The sequence below is a fragment of the Tamandua tetradactyla genome, chromosome 5, assembly GCF_023851605.1.
Source record: "Tamandua tetradactyla isolate mTamTet1 chromosome 5, mTamTet1.pri, whole genome shotgun sequence".
NCBI lineage: Eukaryota > Metazoa > Chordata > Mammalia > Pilosa > Myrmecophagidae > Tamandua > Tamandua tetradactyla.
The window spans coordinates 127,598,109-127,618,536 of NC_135331.1; the positions used below are offsets into that span (position 1 = coordinate 127,598,109).

The 20,428-nt window shown below is 35.6% G+C and overlaps 1 protein-coding gene and 1 long non-coding RNA gene across 23 annotated transcripts in view; one reads left to right on the forward strand and one right to left on the reverse strand.

Moving 5' to 3' along the window:
• Positions 1-6,046, reverse strand: part of LOC143684845 (uncharacterized) — a 63,772-nt gene extending 57,726 nt beyond the window's left edge. For 6 of the 17 annotated variants that reach the window (XR_013176204.1, XR_013176198.1, XR_013176205.1 and 3 more), the window contains exon 1: positions 5,852-6,036. Coding sequence is in view for 6 of the 17 variants with exons in the window: in XM_077162209.1 (XP_077018324.1) it covers positions 5,852-6,020 (169 nt within the window). In the remaining 11 variants the exon portion in view is untranslated. Of the gene's footprint in view, positions 1-5,851 lie in introns of all 17 variants that reach the window. The other 11 variants (XR_013176199.1, XR_013176200.1, XM_077162211.1 and 8 more) reach the window with 6 other exon arrangements.
• Positions 1-20,428, forward strand: part of LOC143684847 (uncharacterized) — a 380,663-nt gene that overhangs the window by 255,642 nt on the left and 104,593 nt on the right. For 5 of the 6 annotated variants that reach the window (XR_013176212.1, XR_013176208.1, XR_013176210.1 and 2 more), the window contains exon 3: positions 16,843-16,910. The exons of the other annotated variant lie outside the window; for it this stretch is intronic. This is a non-coding gene — a long non-coding RNA (uncharacterized LOC143684847). The remainder of the gene's footprint in view (positions 1-16,842; positions 16,911-20,428) is intronic. 6 annotated transcript variants of the gene reach the window in all.

Sequence of the window (20,428 nt, forward strand, 5' to 3'; positions counted from 1 at the left end):
TAATATTGTACTCCTGCACCAAATTGGTGACTATTTACCATTAGTCTTCTGATTTTATATAAGATCACTACATTTCTTTATTGATTAAACAATGCTTATAATGTGCTCTTAATTGCAGCTAAAAACATTGTTAAATGTGATTTTGATCTTAGTTGGTGGCTAGAAAATCACAAACTGGAAGCAACTTTGATTTCTCACTGATGAACATGTTTTATTTTGTTTTTTTAAAACCATTTTTTATTGTATAGTATAACATATATACAAAGCAAAGAAATAAAAAAGAAATAATTTTCAAAGCTTTCTTCAAAAGTGGCCACAGGACAGATCCCAGAGTTTGTCATGGGCTACCATATGATCCTCTCATATTTTTCCTTCTAGCTGCTCCAGAATATAGGAAGCTAGAGGGCTTAAATATTTTTTTATCATCACAGTTGACTTTTTTCCTTCTCTTTTTGTGAAAAATAACATATGTACAAAAAAGCTATAAATTTCAAAGCACAGCACCACAATTTGTTGTAGAACATATTTCAGAAATTGACATGAGTTACAATTCCACAATTTTAGATTTTTACTTCTAGCTGCTCTAAAGTACTGGAGACTAAAAGAGATGTCAATTTAATGATTCAGCATTAATATTCATTTGTTAAATCCTATCTTCACTGTATAATTCCACCATCAACTCTAATCTTTCCATCCCTCTCTAGGGGTGTTTGGGCTATGACAATTCTAAATTTTTCATACTGGAAGGGTCTGTCACTAATATGGGGTAGGGAGATGGAACTATCTGATATTCTGGAGAAGCTGGGCTAGGTTTCAGGACTTATCTGGACCAGGGACCCATCTGGAGGTTGTAGGTTTCTGAAAAGTTCCTTTGGTGCATGGAACCCTCTTGGAAGTTCTGGAGAAGCTGGGCTAGGTTTCAGGACTTATCTGGACCAGGGACCCATCTGGAGATTGTAGGTTTCTGAAAAGTTACTCTAGTGCATGGAACCCTTGTGGAATCTTATATATTGGCCTGGGTGTTCTTCAGGATTGGCTGGAATGGTCCTGGTTGGGAGTTGGCAGTTTATGATAGGTAGCAAGGTCTAACTGAAGCTTGTGTAAGAGCCACCTCAGAGTAGCCTCTTGACTCTATTTAAACTCTCTCTGCCACTGATACTTTATTAATTACACTTCTTTTCCCCCTTTTGGTCAGGATGGAATTGTTGATCCCATGGTGCCATGTCTGGATTCATCCCTGGGAGTCATCTCCTACATCACCAGGGAGACTTTCACCCCTGGATGTTATGTTCTACGTAGGGAGGAGGACAATGATTTCACTTGCAGAGTGTCCCTAAATTTTGACAAAATATCAGGGGATTGATGAACATGTTTTATTTCCACTTATCTAAAGTAGACTGTGAATATCATCATTGTCATCATCATTAGAACAATGGCTAACACTTACATAGAACTTAACTATGTCCCAAGCATTGTTCTAAGTATTTTCATTATTTAATGTTATTTAACCCATGAGATAAGTATTATTATGTTTTCCACTTTGTAGATGAGAGTATTGAAGTGCAGAGAGATTAATAATCTCCCCAATATTACACAGTTTGTTAATTGTAAAACTGAGATTAGAATCTGTCATGTCTGCTATCAGCATCTGTACTTACATGGACAAGACCCCACAGGATTAACAGGAGGGTTTCTACTTCTCCCTGCTATCAATTTATTTCCCACTACCTTCTTATTCTACCCCTATGGTCAGCAAGAACTGATTGTCAGAAGTCTCTGTTTAGTTTGTTTCCTTATCACTGTGACTTAATCATCTCATTCTAATTGTAGGACCAAAGTGTTTATTTTCTAGTAGGAAAAGGATTGAATGCATCAAGTATCCTCTCTTCTTGATATTTTACATTTAAAATTTTATTTTGAAATAACTTCAAATGTACCAGAAAGTTGTAAAGAAATAATACAAAACAACACATAGAAATTCAACATAATCTCCACCCAGACACCCAAATTTATCAGCTATTTGAATTTTGGTACCTTTTACTTTCTGTTTTTCTTGCTTGCTCTCTTTCTTTCTTCATCATCTATCATCTATCACTTCTGTCTATCTGCTATCTATTTACTAAACTTTTAATGCTAGGTTGCATACATCATTACCTATTACCTCTGTAATAGGTAACAGGTGACCTATAGTAGGTTTTGAAATCGGAGAAGTATTAGTTTTTAAACTTTGTTTTTCTTTTGCAAGATGGTTTTGGCTCTTTGGGATCCCTTGACCTTTGGGTATTATTGATTTCTTAATAATATCAAGGCTTCCAAGTCATGAACACAGGATATCGTTCTGTTTAGTTAGGTCTTCTAACTTGTTTGTAATTTTCCTTGTTCAAGTCCTTTATATCTTTGGTTAAATTTATTCCTATCCTAGATATCACTTGTTTTTGTATATGCGGTTTTCTTGATCTCCTTTCTAAATTATTCATTACTGGTTTATAGAAACACCATTGATTTTCCTTTTTAACATTTTATTTTGAAATAACTTTGAACTTACAGAAAAGCTGCAAAAATAATGCAAAAACAATACACAGAACTCCATTATAGCCCTCACCCAGACACCCAGATTTACTAACTTTCAGCATTTTGTGATATTTGTTTTATCAATCTCCCTCTCTGTCTCTCTGTCTTTCTCTCTCTCTCTCATCTAAACATTTGAGAGTAAGTGGTGTCTCTTTGTCTTAAGTGTGTCACACATATTTATGAGGGTGTCTGTATGGAGAAACTATCATCTCTATCACCCTTTGCTTCCTACAATTATTTCTCCTTTAAGGAATATGGCCCAACAATTTTTCACACACCCATGCTAAGCAAGACCAGCCTCAAATCATCTCCAGGCCCACAATTCCCTTCTAAGTAAATCCATTGCCCACATTCTCTAATGAGGGAAGCATCTCTCATTAGCTAGTTCTTTTATCATAAATCGCCTCAACGATACTGCATAACTTCATCACAGATCATGGAATTTGATGTACATGTGATAAAAAAATCACACACGCAGCAAAAGGCCTGACCAGAGGCTTTGAAGGCAGGTGACACCTTGATTATTTTAGGGATTTTAAAAGAGACACATGGAGGACATTGAGGATTTAGGCAGTAGAAGAAGAAACTGAAAAGACACAGACAAGAGATAGCAATAGGTAGAGCTAAAGAGGGAGTAGGGGTTGGCAAGGAAATATTTTTCTAGTTTGCATGTCTGTATAAAAAATGAGAAAGTTGAGGAAAATACAACTAGCTGGTCTAATGGCCTAAGAGATCATTTTTTCTATTAAAATGGTAAGATGTGGTCTGTGTCAAATCAGGCTACTTTTTATATCTTTTTTCATAAAATTATTTTTAATGATGTTCCTCTGATATTTTCCAAGATATAAAATTAAAATTCACATGTTTTATAATTACAGTTTGGTTCTCTTTCCTTTTCTAACATTGAGTTAGATATGCATTTCCCAGAAAACACATCCCATGTCTATAAATTCTCAGAACTTTCTTCCTGCAGTTCCCAGGGCGTTCTGCAGGCCGTAATACCAAACGTTTTAAATTGGTCAGTACTGAGAATGTGCAGGATTTTAGGGCATGAAATTTTAACTAGAGCTGCAGTACCTCACACAGGGAAAGAAGATAGTCCTTGATTGGTTATTAGATATTGGATGTGTATATAGTGATGACTTGGGTAAATGGGATTTGATAATTTTCTGTCTGAGTAAATACACTATTAAGGAGCCTCAAATGGCTGTTTTTCATGATTTCCGTTAGCAATGTGACTGAGACATATTGATTCAGCTGTGACTGTGTACTCCAACACAGGCAGTACAGCCCCATGACTGTTCTCTTGCCACAGCATATGTCTGCATAATTCTGAGTAACCAGGAAGCAATAAGGGACACATTAGACAACTAAAGATGATGTGGTGTCTTTTGCAATCAGCACTATCATTATTACTTTGATTTTCTTTTCTAATTAATTTATCAAGACATTTTAAATTGAATACAATTTTATTCTAAGTGAATCATGGCAATTTTATATTATTTATCAGATAATTTTTATCATGTCTTTATAATATATTTCTCAAGTTTCTTTATTTGGCTTTGTCATCTTGTTTGATTTTGTTTTTGTTGTTCATGTTGGGTAGTGGCAAATGCTATTTTAACATTTTTTAGAAACTTTTCATTGTTCACGATTTTCATTATCTTTGGTGCATAATAAAATTATCATACTATAATACCCGGAAGAAAGAGAAAGTCAGTTCAGGTGTTGTGTAGTTAACATTACTTTCATTTAATATCTGATTGAGAAAATATAAACTAGAAGAGTAATCATATGCATTTAACTATACGATACAAATGAAAATGTAACCACCTCCCCCAATTCTGAATACTAATTAGCTACTTTTACAACTAAACAAAGTAGAAACAGGAAAAATCCAAATTTTTGTTAATGAAAGTAAGAGCAGAATTTAATAAATTAGAGAATCTATAAGAGTGAAGATTGATGTTTCAGGGACTATTAGCTTTTCCCCATTGTTTTGTCTCTTTTAATTTTTAGTAATATAATACACAACCTGGACACAGAATAGGAACTACAACCTCAGCTAGGTGCAGTTATGAGAATAGATTCTGGCGAATGATAGGTTAGTGAAATATTTTATGGAATATTCTAGGAATATTCTTTAAAAGAGAACTATTGGGTGTTTTTCACCTTTTCTTACTTGTTTCTCTCTCTATCTCGGACCATGGCAAAGATGAAATAATGTACTGGAAAGAGCCTGTTTCTTGAGGGTCTTTTGGAATAAAGTCACTAGGATGAATTTGGAAAACACTTTCTGGGCTGTTATGTGAAGCAGAGAACAATTATATTTACTAATCTGTTGTTACTGGGCTTTCCCTGTTACTTTCATCTAAACCCAACCCAACCTGACTTGATAAACAAGGCCAAAGAATGTTTTTTGAAAAATTAATAGAATGTGTACATGTTTAAATAGACTTACCTCACCCCAAAAAATGGAAAGATAGATGGAAAGAAAAAAAGGCTGGAGGGAATGGAAAAATGGACATTGATATCAATTCTGCTGGTATTAAAAAAAAATAAGAATAAAATAGTATATAAAAAGTTGCATCAATAAATTTGAAAATTTGGACAATTCTAAGAATTTTTCACTTACAGATTTATGTAAGAAGAAATAGAAAACTTGAAAATTCTTATAACCACCAATGAAATGTAATTGGTAATGAAAAGTCCCCTTCCACAGACACACATGCAGAAACAAACCTGTGGCGACATAACCAAGATAGAGTTACATATCCCCACAGAAGTTTTAAACAACCACTAAAACTGGAAGGACCATCTTTCTCAGAGATCTAGACAAAAGATAAAATCTTTTAATCCATAAATAGGACCTTTGGGGAGGTTATTTCAGCTAAGGTATGGCCCAGCTGAATCAGGGTGGATCTTAATACCATTACTTCATCCTTTATAAGCCCAGCAAAATTCAGTGGAATGGAGAGAAAGCCACTAGAAGGAGCTGGAAGTCAACAGAACCCAGAAAAGCCAGGAGAGGTCACCATGTGTACTGCCATATGACAGAAAAGCCAAGGACCAATAATTGCCAAAAGCCAGACCTAGAATGCAACAGTCTTCTGGAAGAAAGTATCACCTTGATGACACTGATTTGGGACTTCTCCTTCCCTCAAAACCATGAGCCAATAAAGTCCTATTGTTTAAAACAACCTGTATTAGTTAGGGTCCTCTAGAGAAACAGAATCAACAGGGAACACTCGCAAATATAAAATTTATAAAATTGTCTCACGTGATCGCGGAAACATGGAGTCCAAAATCCACAGGGCAGGCTGTGAAGCCAACGATTCCGATGGAGGGTCTGGATGAACTCCACAGGAGAGGCTCACTAGCCGAAGCAGGAAGAGCGCCTGTCTCTTTTCAATCCTCCTTAAAAGGCTTCCAGTGATTAGACTGAGCATCACTCATTGCAGAAGACACACCCCTTGACTGATTACAAATGGAATCAGCTGTGGATGCAGCTAATGTGATCATTACTAATTCTATGAAATGTCATCATTGCAACACACAGGCCAGCACTTGCCCAACCAGACAAACAGGCACCACCACTTGGTCAAGTTGACACATGAAGCTGACCATGACACAACCCATTGATTAGTATTTGCATTAGCAGCCAAGAAACTAAAACAAGCCTCCCCAAGAGTAAATATCAATTTCTCATCAGAAACCATGAGGTGTGAAAGCATGGGATGACATATTTAAAGTGCTGAAAGGAAAAAAATAATTGCCAACCAAGAATTCTATATCCAGCAAAAGTGTCTTTCAAAAATGAAGTTTCCAGATAAACAAAAGTTGAGGGAGCTCATCACTGCTAGACTGACCCTACAAGAAATGCTAAAGGGAGTTCTTAAGCTGGAAAGAAAAGGCTATCAGTCAAGAGATTGAGGCTGCATAAGGAAATTAAGATCTCTGGAAAAGGTGATGACATGAGTAAATACATACATTTTTTATTTTTAACTCTACTTTTTCTTTTTTACAGGATCTAAAATGCAAATTCATGAAAAGTAATAATGAATATATGGTTTTGAACTTATAATATTTAAATTCTGTTTGTGAAAATAACAGAAGTAAGGTGGGGTGGAAGGCATGGGAATATTGTTTGTGTATGCTGTTGAAGTTATAGCAAGTCAAATGAAATTGTTACAGATTTAGGGAGTTAAATTTAAGCCCATAGTAACCACAAAAGAAATATCAGGAAAAAAATTATGCACAAAGGAAATGAGAAGGCATTCAGCAGGGCTCACTACAAAAAAAGCAACTGAATACAAAAATCAACAGTAACGGAAGAACTCATGGACAAAAATTATATATGACTTAAAAAAAACAAGAGCAAAATGGCAGAAGTCCTGCATCGTCAGTAGTTACTTTGAATATAAATGAGTTAAACTCTCCAGGCAAAGGCAGAGATTGGCAGAATGGATTAAAAAATAAAAGGCATGACCCAACTATTGGCTGCATGTATAAGATACTCACCTTAAACTAAAGACACAAATAAGTTGAAAGTGACAGTACGGGGACAAATATGCTGTGCAAATAGTAACCAAAACAGAGTGGGGTGGCTATATTATTAACAGACAAGCTAGATTTTAAGCGAAAACCTGTTAAAAAGAACAAAGAGGACACAAGCGTGATGGTGTCAATACTTCAAGTAGATGTAACAGTTATAAACAATGTGTACCTAATAACACAGAGCCCTAAACTATACAATGCAACCATTGACAGATTTGAAGGTAGAAATACAGTTCTGTAATAATAGTAGGGGGCTTCAACATACCACTTTAAAAAATGTATAGATCATCTAGACAGAAAGTCAATAAGGAAATAGTGGGCTTGAATAATACTACAGACCAACTAGACCTAACAGCCTTATATAGACATGAGTTCATACTGATGAATCAATTCCAATCCTACACCTAAGAGTTCATTCTAGCCTTCCTCTTTCCTTGTTGGTTACTCTTTTCTCTGACCTGGCTTTCATTATTCACAATGTATTCACCAATTACTTCTGGAATTCACATAAAATAGTTTCAGAATTACCAACCCATACGTCTTTGGAAAAGAATTTACTAACTAAAACAAACTTTTGTGTACGGTTGTTTTTGTCTTAGCCCCAGTGTTAACAATAATCTCTTCCAAAATTACTTAGGTTAGTTATTTTCTTCCCACCCCCTTCAGTGTGGTTATATTATTTGTCATACAATTAGGTTCATTTATAACTTTTCATGTTTCCTTTCGGTCCTCTCCCAGCCTGCTTGATTTTAATTATGTATTTATTTTAATCTGTGCAAAATTAACATGTTTCAAAAAAACAGAGTTATAGAAAGAGAAACGTCTCTTTCCTTCATCCCTTTTACTTCAATTCCATTATCCCATTCTTTCCACCCCGTTCTTCTCACCCACCCCTCCAGGTAACTTTATTAGTTTTCTAGGGCTGCCATAAAAAAGTACCACAGGGTGGGCCACGGTGCTCAGCAGGCAGAGTTCTCGCTTGCCATGCCGGAGACCCGGGTTCAATTCCTGGTTCCTGCCCAGCAAAAAAAAAAAAAAAAAAGTACCACAATCTTGGTGGCTAAAAATAAGAAAAACTCCATAGTTCTGTAAGCCAGAAGTCCATAATTGAGGTGTCAGCAGGGCTGTGCTCTTTCTGGAAGCTCTGTGGGTGAAATCACTCCTTGCTTCATCCATCCACTTCTAGTGGCCTCTGGCATTTCTTGGCGGGCAGCGGCATCACTCCAGTCCCTGCCTCAGTCTTCCTATGGCCTTGTCCTCTGCGTCTGTGGGAGATCGCCTTCTGCCTCTCACTTAGAGGGATCCTTGTGATTGCATTCGGGGTCCACCTGGATCATCCAAGTTAATGTCACTCCTCAAGATTCTTAATTTCATCACATGCTCAAAGATCTTTTTCCAAATAAGGGACATCTGCAGGTCCTGGGGATGAGGTCATGGACAATCTTTGGGAACCATTATCAATTTAGTAGAGCACTCAATCTTATTAGTTTCTTATTTATTGTTCCTGTAAGGGGGAGATATACATAAATTTATTATTTTTATACTAAGGGGCAGATATATATAAATTTATTATTTCCCTTCCTTTTGCACATGAAAGGTATCAATCATATGATAGATAATCTTTTGCACTGTGCATTTTTCACTTAATCATATATGCTGGAAGTAAATTTGTACACATGCATACATATCTTTTTCCTTTTGTAGAGTTTTATAGAATGCCACTGTGTGAATATACTATTATTTATTCATTCATTCCCCTATCTATTACTCATAATTTGCAATTTCAAACAGTGTAGCATACTTTATATTCTTGGAGGTGGATCTTCAGAGTAAATTCCTAGAGCTAGAATAACTAGGTCAAAAGTAAGTGCATATGTAGTTCTGCGGATATTTTCAGATTCCCTTCAATAGCAGATTTGTATTTTCAAGAGCAACATATGACAATTTCTCTTTTTCAAAAGCCTCACTTGAGATTATGTTGTCATATGTTTTAATATTCACTATTCAGATATATGACATATTTTAATTTTCATTTCTGTAATCATGAGTAAGGTTTGACATCTTTCCGTACATTAAGGGGCATTTAATATTTTTAATTGTCTTCTAATGCATATGGACATTCCCTTAACCGGGCAAATTGTATCTATAAAAAAATTTACAGAAATAAAAATTAATAAAGACATGTTTAAAGTATTTCATTTTAGTTTAGAAACCATCAAAGAATGACTGCTATTACCACTTTTATTGAACACTGAATTTATATCCTAGCTAGTGAATTAAAGAATGAAAAGAAATAAATGGTAAAAGGATTGGGAAGAAAGAAACAAAACCATCATTAATCACAGCAAATACATTTGTCTCTGCAGAAAAATTGGAAGAATCCACAGTTAGCATATTAGAACTAATGAGATTGTGTAGCAATGTTCTTGGTTATAAAATCAAATATTGATTGCATTTCCAAATACCAAAAATAAGTAATTTATAAAAAGATATAAAGAAAAGTAGGAAAAACTGTTAGATACCTAGAAATAATTCAACAAAGCTATTCAAAGTTACTATGGAGAAAATTATAAAACATATTTTATTGAGAAACATTATAGATGAACTAAAAATTAGAGACATGTTTATGGATAAAAAGACACTCTGGCAACCATATTACAATGCTACTAGTTACAATGTAGACCAGACACACTTGTTATAATATAGTCAATGCAATTGCATTCAAAATCCCAATAAGCCTTTGCAGTGGAGCTTGACAAACTGAAACTAAAATTTATGCAGAAGAGCAAAGCTATTCACAAATAATTAAGAATGAGATTAGAGTACTTAGCCTATGAAAAACTGTGACTCCACAGAAAAGAACACCTGAATGGGTAATAAGCACAGGAAAAGATGCTCAGCCACACCTACATTCAGGGAAATATAAATTAAAAATAAGAAGAAGAAACAATTTCACATTTATCTCATGAGCAAAAATGAAAAAGATTGACAAGTATTAACATATAGGAAGGAAATAGACGTTTATACCTTGCTGGTGGGAATGTAACATTTAAAAACACCTTATAGGGTGGGCCACGGTGGCTCAGCGGCAAGAACGCTTGCCTGCCATGCTGGAGGACCCGGGTTCAGTTTCCGGTGCCTGCCCATGTAAAAATAAATAAATGAAAATAAAAACACTTTATAAAGCGTTTAGTTGCATCCCAAAAAGTTTAAAATGGACATATATTATCATTGTAGGTAATTCTTTTCAAGATGTATACTCTAAAAGAAATGATGTGATATGTGAACCCAGAAATAAACACAAGAATGATAATAGCAATGTTTGTAAGAATAAAACGAGTACTCAAATGTCCATTCACCGTGGAATAACTTAAATTATTATATAGCCATAAAATGGAAATACCATATAACATGCAAATAAATGATCTTTAGCTGTATGTGTTACTGTGAATCAATCTCAGGAATAACACTGAGCAGAAATCAATCCGAAGAATGCATTATTTTATAAAGCTTATGTAAATAAAGCTCAGTAATTTCCCTAAACGAAAGAAAGGTTATAGTTAACACTAAATCCAGTGACTGCCTTGGATATTTGGGAGATGTTGGGCTGGCATCAGGAAAGCTTACAGAGGATTTTAGTGTACTGGGATGTTCTATTGCTTAAAATAGATGGCAGTACATATTCTTCAAACCTTACATTTATGTTGCTAATAGTTTTGTGAATACATACAAACTTCGTAAGGGAGATGGATATCAATTAGAAGCATCAACGTGACCCATGACCTTTTGAGAAATGATTGTCTGCTATGTCATGAGAATGCTAATAGCACCTCTGTCCCCACCCCACCTAGTATGTACATTAACATTTTATTCGCCTCTAGCTGAAGACTTAGGTCTATATCATTTTCCACTTAAGAAAAATCAAGGTTTAGGCGAGTATCTAATTTCTATGTTTTGGGACAAGAAAAGTCCAGGGGTGTTGTGACCTATTGTTAATGGAAAGCAGGAAGATTCCAGAGGGATGGAGGGAGAGGGTTGTTGTATGTTAGAAAAGATAACGTGATCCACACAAAATGAATGCTACTACTTTTCTAATACTGATAACTTAAGTATCTAAAGGAAAACAATGAATATGATTAAACTGAACCAACTAAGTTTGTGAAAGATGATGAGTCCATAATAATGCTCAAAAAGAGTAAAATGACCTAAATTGCTAGAGAAGCTCATGTACATCAATATGTGTCAATTTGATTTTAGTTTCTTATGAAAGAAAGCAGAGGTTAAGCTATCTGATTGGTAAGGTAAAGTAGACTACTTTGATTTGTTTCATTAAAACAATACTGTCCTCTCACTGAGTAATTCAAGTAGTCATTGAAGTATTAGCAAGGGGCATTTGTTCTTCTCTGGCTGGAATGTAAGAAATGCTTTACAATGACAAAGAAAGATGAGCCTGCTGAATTAATGCTGGGTGACATTAATCTGAGGACAGTGGCTGGATTGCAGATGTCGTTGCCCAAGTATGCCTGAAGAGATTACACCTGGCTACTGGACCTGCAAGAATGAGTGACAGATGATTCCATTTACTTGCACCTCACCTGGTAAAAGGCAGGCATGTAGCCAGTCTGGGGGAGAGCTGGGGCAGGTTCTTCATTCCAGTCATGTGGAATTACTGACACCTGAGCTTATTTGCATGGCGGTGAAGGCCCCTGTTTTTGTGCACCTGTTCTTTGGAGCTATCTATCATTTCCTTTATTTACATTAAAGCCCATATATTCTCAGCCTAGATCTAACTTTTCATCAATCCTGACACTATTGTGACAGTTATGCATGTTCCAAAAGCACTAGTTCTAAGGCACTTTAAAAAGTGTCATTAAAAATTAAAAGTACTGGTGAGATCAAGTAAATCTGGGGAATTCTGTCAATCAGAATTAAACAGGAGTCATTGAGACTTTCTAGAGCCTTTAATAGGCATTGTGAATCTCCATAAAAGGGATTGCATTTAGGCCCCTGCTTCCACCCTGGTTTTACCATGAAAATCTTATTCCGAAGAGGTTCCTTTCCCAGATTAAGGTTCAGGAGAAAGTACTGCGAACCTTTCACTGTACGGGCTACTCCTACCTCTCCATCATAAGAACCATCAATGAGTAACCTGGATAACAGCAAAATAAGTAAATGATTAAATATATATGATGTTTTAAATATATTATAATTAATATAATATATTATAAATATATTACAAAATTGGATTACCATATTAGAAAAATATGATTACAGATTTTGTAGCAAGAATGAACCCATACGAGATTATTCTAACTTTTTGCCTTCAGCCAGGTAGGTATTACCTATAGTTTGCCCTAAGCCCATAAATGTTAAATAAATGCCCACATTTGGCCTGAAGTAAGGAACATGTCTGGAGCGGAGGTCTCCAAGTTGTAAGAGAAGTGCCCCAAGTTTTTTATAAGAAGTGAAAGGCAGAATACCTTCCTCCAGCTCCTTCCCACCACCAAAAAAAAAAAGTCAATGTCTTTATTCCTGGAATCTATGAATATGATAATTTACATTGAAAAAGAGACTTTGCAGAGTAAAGCAAGAACCTTGAGACAGAGTAGCCTGATTATCCAGGTGTACCCACTATAATCACATGAATCCTTATAAGAAGAGAAACTGTTCCAGCTGTGGTCAGAGGGAAATGAGACTACAGATGAGTCAGAGCTGCAACTCTGCTGGCTTTGAAAATGTTGGGGGTGGGTATCATGAGCCCGGGAAAGCAGGCAGCCTCTAGAAGCTGAAAAAGACAAGGAAACAGATTCACCCCTAGCCCAGAGACTCCAGAAAGGCATTCACCCTGTGGATACTGTGATTTTAACTCAGTGGGTCCCACGTCAGACTTCTGACACACAGAACTATAAGGTAATAATTTAGGGTTGTCTGAGAACATTACGTTTGGGTGATCTGTTGTAGCAGCAAATTTTTTTTAGAAAACTAATGGGTAAGAAAATTAAAATTTTAACTACTATGTAAACTCTATACAGAAGGTTTCAAAATACAGCATATTTCAGTAACTCAGGTTGAAAGGGTTAGAGTAAAAACATATTCACCAGCTGTCTGCTTGTTTTAAGAACTGATTTGGCTAGGGTTAAAAAACTCAAATAACACTAAATCCTCTTTCACAAAAGAACACAAGAAATTTTTTCCTCTGTCAAATGTTGACAGAGTTTCTTGAGAGAACTATGGCTCTGATGCTAGCCAAAGGGTTTGCTTATTGTTTGTTTTGTTCCTGATATGATTAGCTAATATTTCACCCATGTCATGAATTTGGGAGTTAATGAAAATTTAGAATTCTTGTATATTAAAAGGTGAAGGGAGAGTTTTAAAAACAATCTGAGTCTTATAGACCTGCCTGTTTTTATTCAATTTCTTTTTTTTTTTTTTGAGACTATGTGGGAGTTATTGTTGCTTCACCTCATTCATTATAGAAAGTACAGTCTTCTAGTTTATGATTCATTTATTTTCCTCCCTCCCCCAAAAGAAAACAGAAAGCAGCTCTACTGGGTATTAGAACTGCTCTCAGGCTCAAAACATTTAATCAAACAACCCATTTGGTTACTTCTAATCATCTGCCCTGGTCTAGGTCAGGAAAGTCTAGGCTATGTTGTAAGAACGAATAAATTATTGGGGGCTAAACACACAAAGTTTATTTCTTACACAGAGGTTGCAACCTGCCTAACACAGGTTCCTACCAGATAGTAAATTGAAAGTCCAATTTGTTCCCAAGTGTGGCTGGATCTCTTATTATGAGGCCTGTATGTGCTTAGGCAAGGAAAGGGAGAGCAGGATCATTCTAGCTGAATCATTCAGCTTTTAAATGCCTTGGTTCAAAAGTAATAATTGTCGCTTCTTCTCATATCCCTTTGACAAGAACCCATCACATAGCCCACTTGTCATCATCAGAACTGAGAAATTGGGAGGATCATATGGATATTCAATGATAACTGCTACAGTTCCCCAAAGTTCTATTATCCAGTTTCCTAAAGAAGCCACTGTGAAAAATACGAAAAACGTCTGCTGGTAGTTTAAGGACAATAGATGCCATAAGTTGTACTTTGTTATAAGCCACCAATTTGACCAACTTTATAGACAATTTAACATCCATTTTTTAAAAGCTCAAACACAAGAACAGAAAGGAAAAAAGTACTAATAAATGTAAAAGGTAGCTATGAGGTCCCAATAGAAAATAGCAGAGTAGGTGCAGCATTTAGAAAGAGCACTAGATGGGGGATTTGTTTCTGATCCTAGTTCTGCATGTGCTGGGGCTCCATAAATACTTGAATGAATGAGTGAACGCCTAATGAAATCCAGGTAGAGCCTCTCCATGCCTAGCTCCTCATTTATCAAATGAGGAGATAGATTGACATAATCATTTAGACATTTTCTATGTCTAAAATTCTATTAGCTACAGAATTGTAGAACCCTAAACATCAAAGTGAATAATACCAATTATTTAGTTAGATAAATCATTAACAAAGTGTGGTTTTGTCAGGGGTTCTGTGAGTTCAAAATGATGCATGAGTAAAATATCTATTCAAAGTACAAGTAGACCAGTCAACGTTAATTAATAGCATATGAAAACTAATTGTTATGGTTGCAGAACCTTTAAGAAATTGCTACCTGTTCTAGTTTGCTAGCTGCTGGGATGCAATATACCAGAAACAGAATGGCTTTTAAAAAGGGAAATTTAATAAGTCACTAGTTTACAGTTCTAAGGCCGAGAAAATGTCCCAATTAAAACAAGTGTATAGAAATGTCCAATCTAAGGCATCCAGGGAAAGACACCTTGGTTCAAGAAGGCTGATGAAGTTCAGGGTTTCTCTTTCAAGTGGGAGGGCACATGGCGAGCACAGTCAGAGTTTCTCTCTCAGCTGGAAAAGCACAAGGTGAACACGATCAGAGTTCCTCTCTCACCTGGAAAGACATATGGTGAACACGGCTCCATCTCCTAGCTTCTTCTCTCCTGGCTTCGGGTTTCATGAAGTTCACTGGGAGGCATTTTCATTCTTCATCTCCAGAGGTTGCTTGCTCATGGACTCTCTGCTTCATAGTGCTGCAGCATTCTCCGCTCTCTCTGAATCTCTTTCATTCTCCAAAATGTTTCCTCTTTTATAGGACTCCAGAAACTTAGCAAGATCCACCCAAATGGGTGGAGATATGTCATCACCTAATCCAGTTTAACAACCACTCTTGATTAAATCACATCTGCAGGGAGATAATCTGATTGCAGTTTCAAACATATAGTATTGAATAGGGATTATTCTGCCTTTATGAAATGGGATTTAGATTAAAACATGGCTTTTCTAGGGGATATACATTCTTTCAAACCAGCATACTACCTATTACGCTTTATTATGGTATCAACAAAGAATAACGATGACTATTTGAAATGGCTATTTTCCAAATACCTAGTGATATTGAGCATTTTTCATGTGACTTTTATCAATTTGCATATCTGTCTTTGAGAAATGTCTATTCAAGTATTTTGCCCATTTTTCAGTCGTTTGTCTTTTTGTTGTTGAGTTGTAGGATTTTTTTTAAATATATAGGTAGTAAACCCTTACCAGATATGTAGTTTCCAAATATTTTCTCCCATTGAATAGGTTGTCATTTTATTTTCATGATTAAGTTCCTCACACAAAAGTTTTTAATTTTGACAAAGTCCAACTGATCTATTTTTCTTTTGTTGTTCATGCTTTCAGTGTAAAATCTAATAAAGCATTGCCTAACACAAGTTTCTGAACAAGCTTCCCCATGTTTTTTTCCAAGAAGTTTTATAGTTTTGGGTTTCACATTTAGGTCTTTGATCCATTTGGAGTTAAATTTTGTGACTAGTGTGAGGCAGGGTTTACCTTCATTCTTTTGCATATGAAGATTCAGTTTTCCCAGCATCACTGGTTGAAGAGACTGTTCTTTCCCCATTGTTGAGTAGATGTGACATCCTTGTCAAAATCTGTTCTCCATAGATGTGAGGATTTATTTCTGAACTCTCAATTTGATTCAGAGCCCATATGTCTGTTCTTGTGCCAGTAGTACTTTGTTTTGATACTGTAGCTTTGTGATAAGTTTTAAAATTGGAAAACACGAGTCCTTCAACTACAGTATTCTTTTTTAAGATGGTTTTGGCTATCTGGTGCCCTTTACACTTCCATATACATTGTAAGATTGGCTTTTGCATTTCTGCAAAAAAGGCTGTTGGAAATTGGATTGGGGTTGCTTTGAAGATGTAAATCATTTTTGTTAGAACTGACATCTTAACAATATTTAGTCTTCCAATTCATGAGTGTGGAATATCCATCCATGTATTTAGATCTTCTTTAATTTCTTTTCATTACATTTTGCAGATTTTCATGTATAAGTCCTCTGTCTCCCTGGTTAAATTTATCCTAGATATTTTGATTAGTTGCTATTGAAAATATAATTTTTTTCATGATTCCTCTCAAGCTTGTTCATTACTAGTATATGGGAACACTACTTATTTTTGCATGTTGACCATGTACCCTACCATTTTGCTGAATAATTTATTAGCTCTAGTAGTTTGTTGTGGATTTTTTCAGGATTTTCCACATGTAGAATCATGTGATCTGCAAATAAAGACAGTTTTACTTCTTCCATTCCAAATTAGATATCTTTTATTTACTTTTCTTGCCTTATCACCCTGTCTAGAACATCCAGTACAATGTTGAATAGCAGTGGTGACTATGAGCATCATCGTCTTGTTCCTGATCTTAGAGGTAAGCTTTCAGTCTTTCACCATTGAGTATGATGTTAGTTGGGATTTTTAATGCGTCCTTTATCATGTTGAGGACGTTTCAATCTATTCTTAGTTTCTAAGTGTTTTTTAATTTCTTTATCTAGAAGAGGTGCTGGATTTTGTCAAATGCCTTTTCTGCATTAATTGAGATGAGTGCTTTTTTCTTTATTCTATTAATATGGCATATTACATTAATTGATGTTCTTATGTTGAACCACCCTTGCATTCTCAGGAAAACCTCGCTTGTGTTGTATAAAAAAGTACTGTGGATTCAGTTTACTAGTTTTTGTTGAGAATTTTTCATCTATGTTCATGAAGGACATTGGCATGTAACTATCCTTTCCTGTGGTATCTTTATCTGACTTTGATACTAGGATTTTGTTGAGAAATACAACTTAACTTCAACACCATATACATACAAGGTCCTTGTATTCGTTTGTTCCCCCACCTTTTTGTAGTACTTGTTACAGATTATATATTTATCCATTGTATATCTGACATCATTATTTATTGCTACTTTAAATGCACTTGCATTTTAGGGTCTGTAAGAAGTAGAAAGTTGAGTTACATACCAAGTAATACAGTAGTATAGTACTGGCATTTATTATGACCTATATGATGTTTTCAGAGGTATTTATTTCCATATGCCACTTTGATCCACTCTCAAGTGTCCTTTCAGTCCATTTAGCATTGCTTGTAGGGCTAATATCATGGTAATAAATTCCTGTAGTATTTGTTCATCTGAGAATATTTTAATCTTTCTTATTTTTGAAAGACAGGCTCACTAGATATAAAATTTTGGTTAGCAATTGTTTTCTTCTTGCACTTTAAATATATCTTCCTCCTGCTCTCTTGCCTCCATGGTCGCTGATGAAAAATAAGCACTTGGTCTTTTGGGGACTCCATTATACCTCCATCACACCTTTGCTTTTCTCTTGCAGCTTTCAGAACTGTCCCTTTGTCTTTGATATTTGAAAGTCTGACTACTCTGTGTCTGGACATTGTTCTCTTTTAATTTATTCTGTTTTGGGTTCTTTAGATTGTTTGAATGTGTATGTTCATTTCTTTTGTTAAATTTGGAAGTTTTCTTCCATTATTTCTTTGAATATACCTTCTGCCCCTTTCTTTTTTTCTTTTCTTTTGGGACTCCCATAATGCATATTTTGGTATCTTGATGATATTCCATTCATCTTTTAGGATCTGTTCACTTTTTTCTGTTATTTTTATTTTATGCTCTTCAGCTAGAATCATTTCTATTTAGCCAGAATCATTTCTATTTCTTTTCTTCAAGATCACTGATTCTTTCTTCTTCAGCGTCAATCTGCTGTTGAGACCCTATAGGTATTCCTAGTGTTATCTAGTATTCAAAATACTAGCAAACTGAATTTTAAAATACCTCTTATGACACCCATCAAATGAGGAGTTCTCTGTCCATGTGCATAATAGCCAATCTATGATACTGGAGTTTCGAAGAGAGTTTATTGCTACATGAGGCAAAGAGATCAAATGATATGTCAAACTAAAATCTGTCTCCCTGAACTGTGGTAATGCTGATAGTCTTGTAGTATCAAAATATGGACAGATATTAGGGATTTTGGGATGATGAAGTAAGAGATGATATAATTATTGTGCATGTACATTACATGCTTTCCCACAGATCTATGTAAGAAAATGGTGGCCTGATTTTTAGTATTATAAAGAGATATAGGTCATTTATAGGTTAAAGTTTCAGTATTGTGCATGTCAGACAGGCAAATTTTGGTTGATCTAACTCTGTCTACTAAAATAACTTAGAAATTGGGGAGGGTTATTTCTGGACTGAACTTTATTTTACTTTATTAATAAACCTTAGGTGCTGTATATTGTGATCATAAGATTAAACTTGTAAAACAGGATAAGGGGATACAAGTTGGGCCAGTCACAAGATTTTTACAATTACAAGATAAATATTATATAGTTATACAATCATTATCAAATGTCCAAGTATCTGGGTTACTGTTCAGTGGGTTTCAGTAATTTCAGATATTTCCTTTTGGCTATTCTACAATATACTAGAAAGTAAGGAAAAGAAATCTATATAATGATTCAGTCATCCTAACTGTTAATTCTTAATTTATCAGTTAAATTCCTCCCTTTTGTTTTATTCTTCAATCTTGAGGGATATCTGAGCCATGACCACTCTGACTTCTTCATGCTTAAAAGGGGCATTGTCCCTAGGAGTTGGATTATAATTCCCCTGTTTACAGAAATTTGAATAACCCTTCTACCCCATTTGAAATACTTTCTTCCCCTCCCAGTGCTCTAACATATTACTTAAAAGAGTCATCTTCTGCTCCTGGCAGCTTTGATTAATTGTGTCCTACACTACTTTATTGTCTGCAAGTTGCTTCTGCCTGCAGGGCAAGCTCTGGGAGGGTATGCCAGAGGTGAGTGTCCTGGTTCAGTCTTTCAAGCTGCCACTCAGTAGATTGGCACCAACATACAGGAACTCCACTATGTACATAGGGGTCAGTTTACTCCATCTGGGACAGGGCCTTGTATCCATGAGGGGAGCACAGGTTGGCTCCACATTGTGCTGGGAAAGTGATGGGGAAGAGTGATGGGGAATAAGTTCTCCACAGTTTTTGAAGGTGGGTTTTCTTGATTAATCACTCATTCAGTAACTGCAGCCCTTTAACCATTACTGTAGTTTTGTGAAAGATGGCTCTGCCACTTCTGCTAGTTGTTCAATGTTTATGTGGGATAATCGTAGCCTGGAACGTTGTATACCACTCTCTTGGTTGACCAGAAAAGGGGTATGTTGTGGTGGTGGTTGTTTTTTTTTAAGCCATTTTTAGATATATTTATGCACCATATAATAATCCAAAGTTTACAATAAGCGGCTCACACTATCATCATAGAGCTGTGCCTTCCTCACCATAATCGATTTTTGAATATTTTCATTATTACTCCAAAAATTACATGGAAAAATAAAAATGAGAAAGTACACCCAAAACATCCCATGCCCCTTATCTACCCCTATTATGAATTTATCTTTTTGTCCTTACTTTTTTACTCATCTGTTCATTCACTGGATAAAGGGAGTGTAAGCCACAAGGTTTTCACAATCACACTGTAAAAACTATATAGCTATACAACCATCTTTAAGAATCAAGACTACAGGAATTCAGTTCAACAGTTTCAGGTGTTTCCTTCTAGCTATTCTAATAGACTATAGACTTAAAACAGGTATCTATATAATGTATAAGAATAATCTACAGAAAGACCTCTTGACTCTATTTGAATCTCTTAGCCACTGAAACTTTTTGTTTCATTTCTCTTCTCCCTTTTGGTCAAGAAGACTTTCTAAATCCCATGATACTGGGTCCTAGCTCATCACTGGCAGTCATATCCTACATTGCCAGGGAGATTTACATCCCTGGAAGTCATGCCCCACATGGGGGGAGGGCAGTGAATTTACCTGCAGAATTGGCTTAGAGAGAGAGGCCACATCTGAGC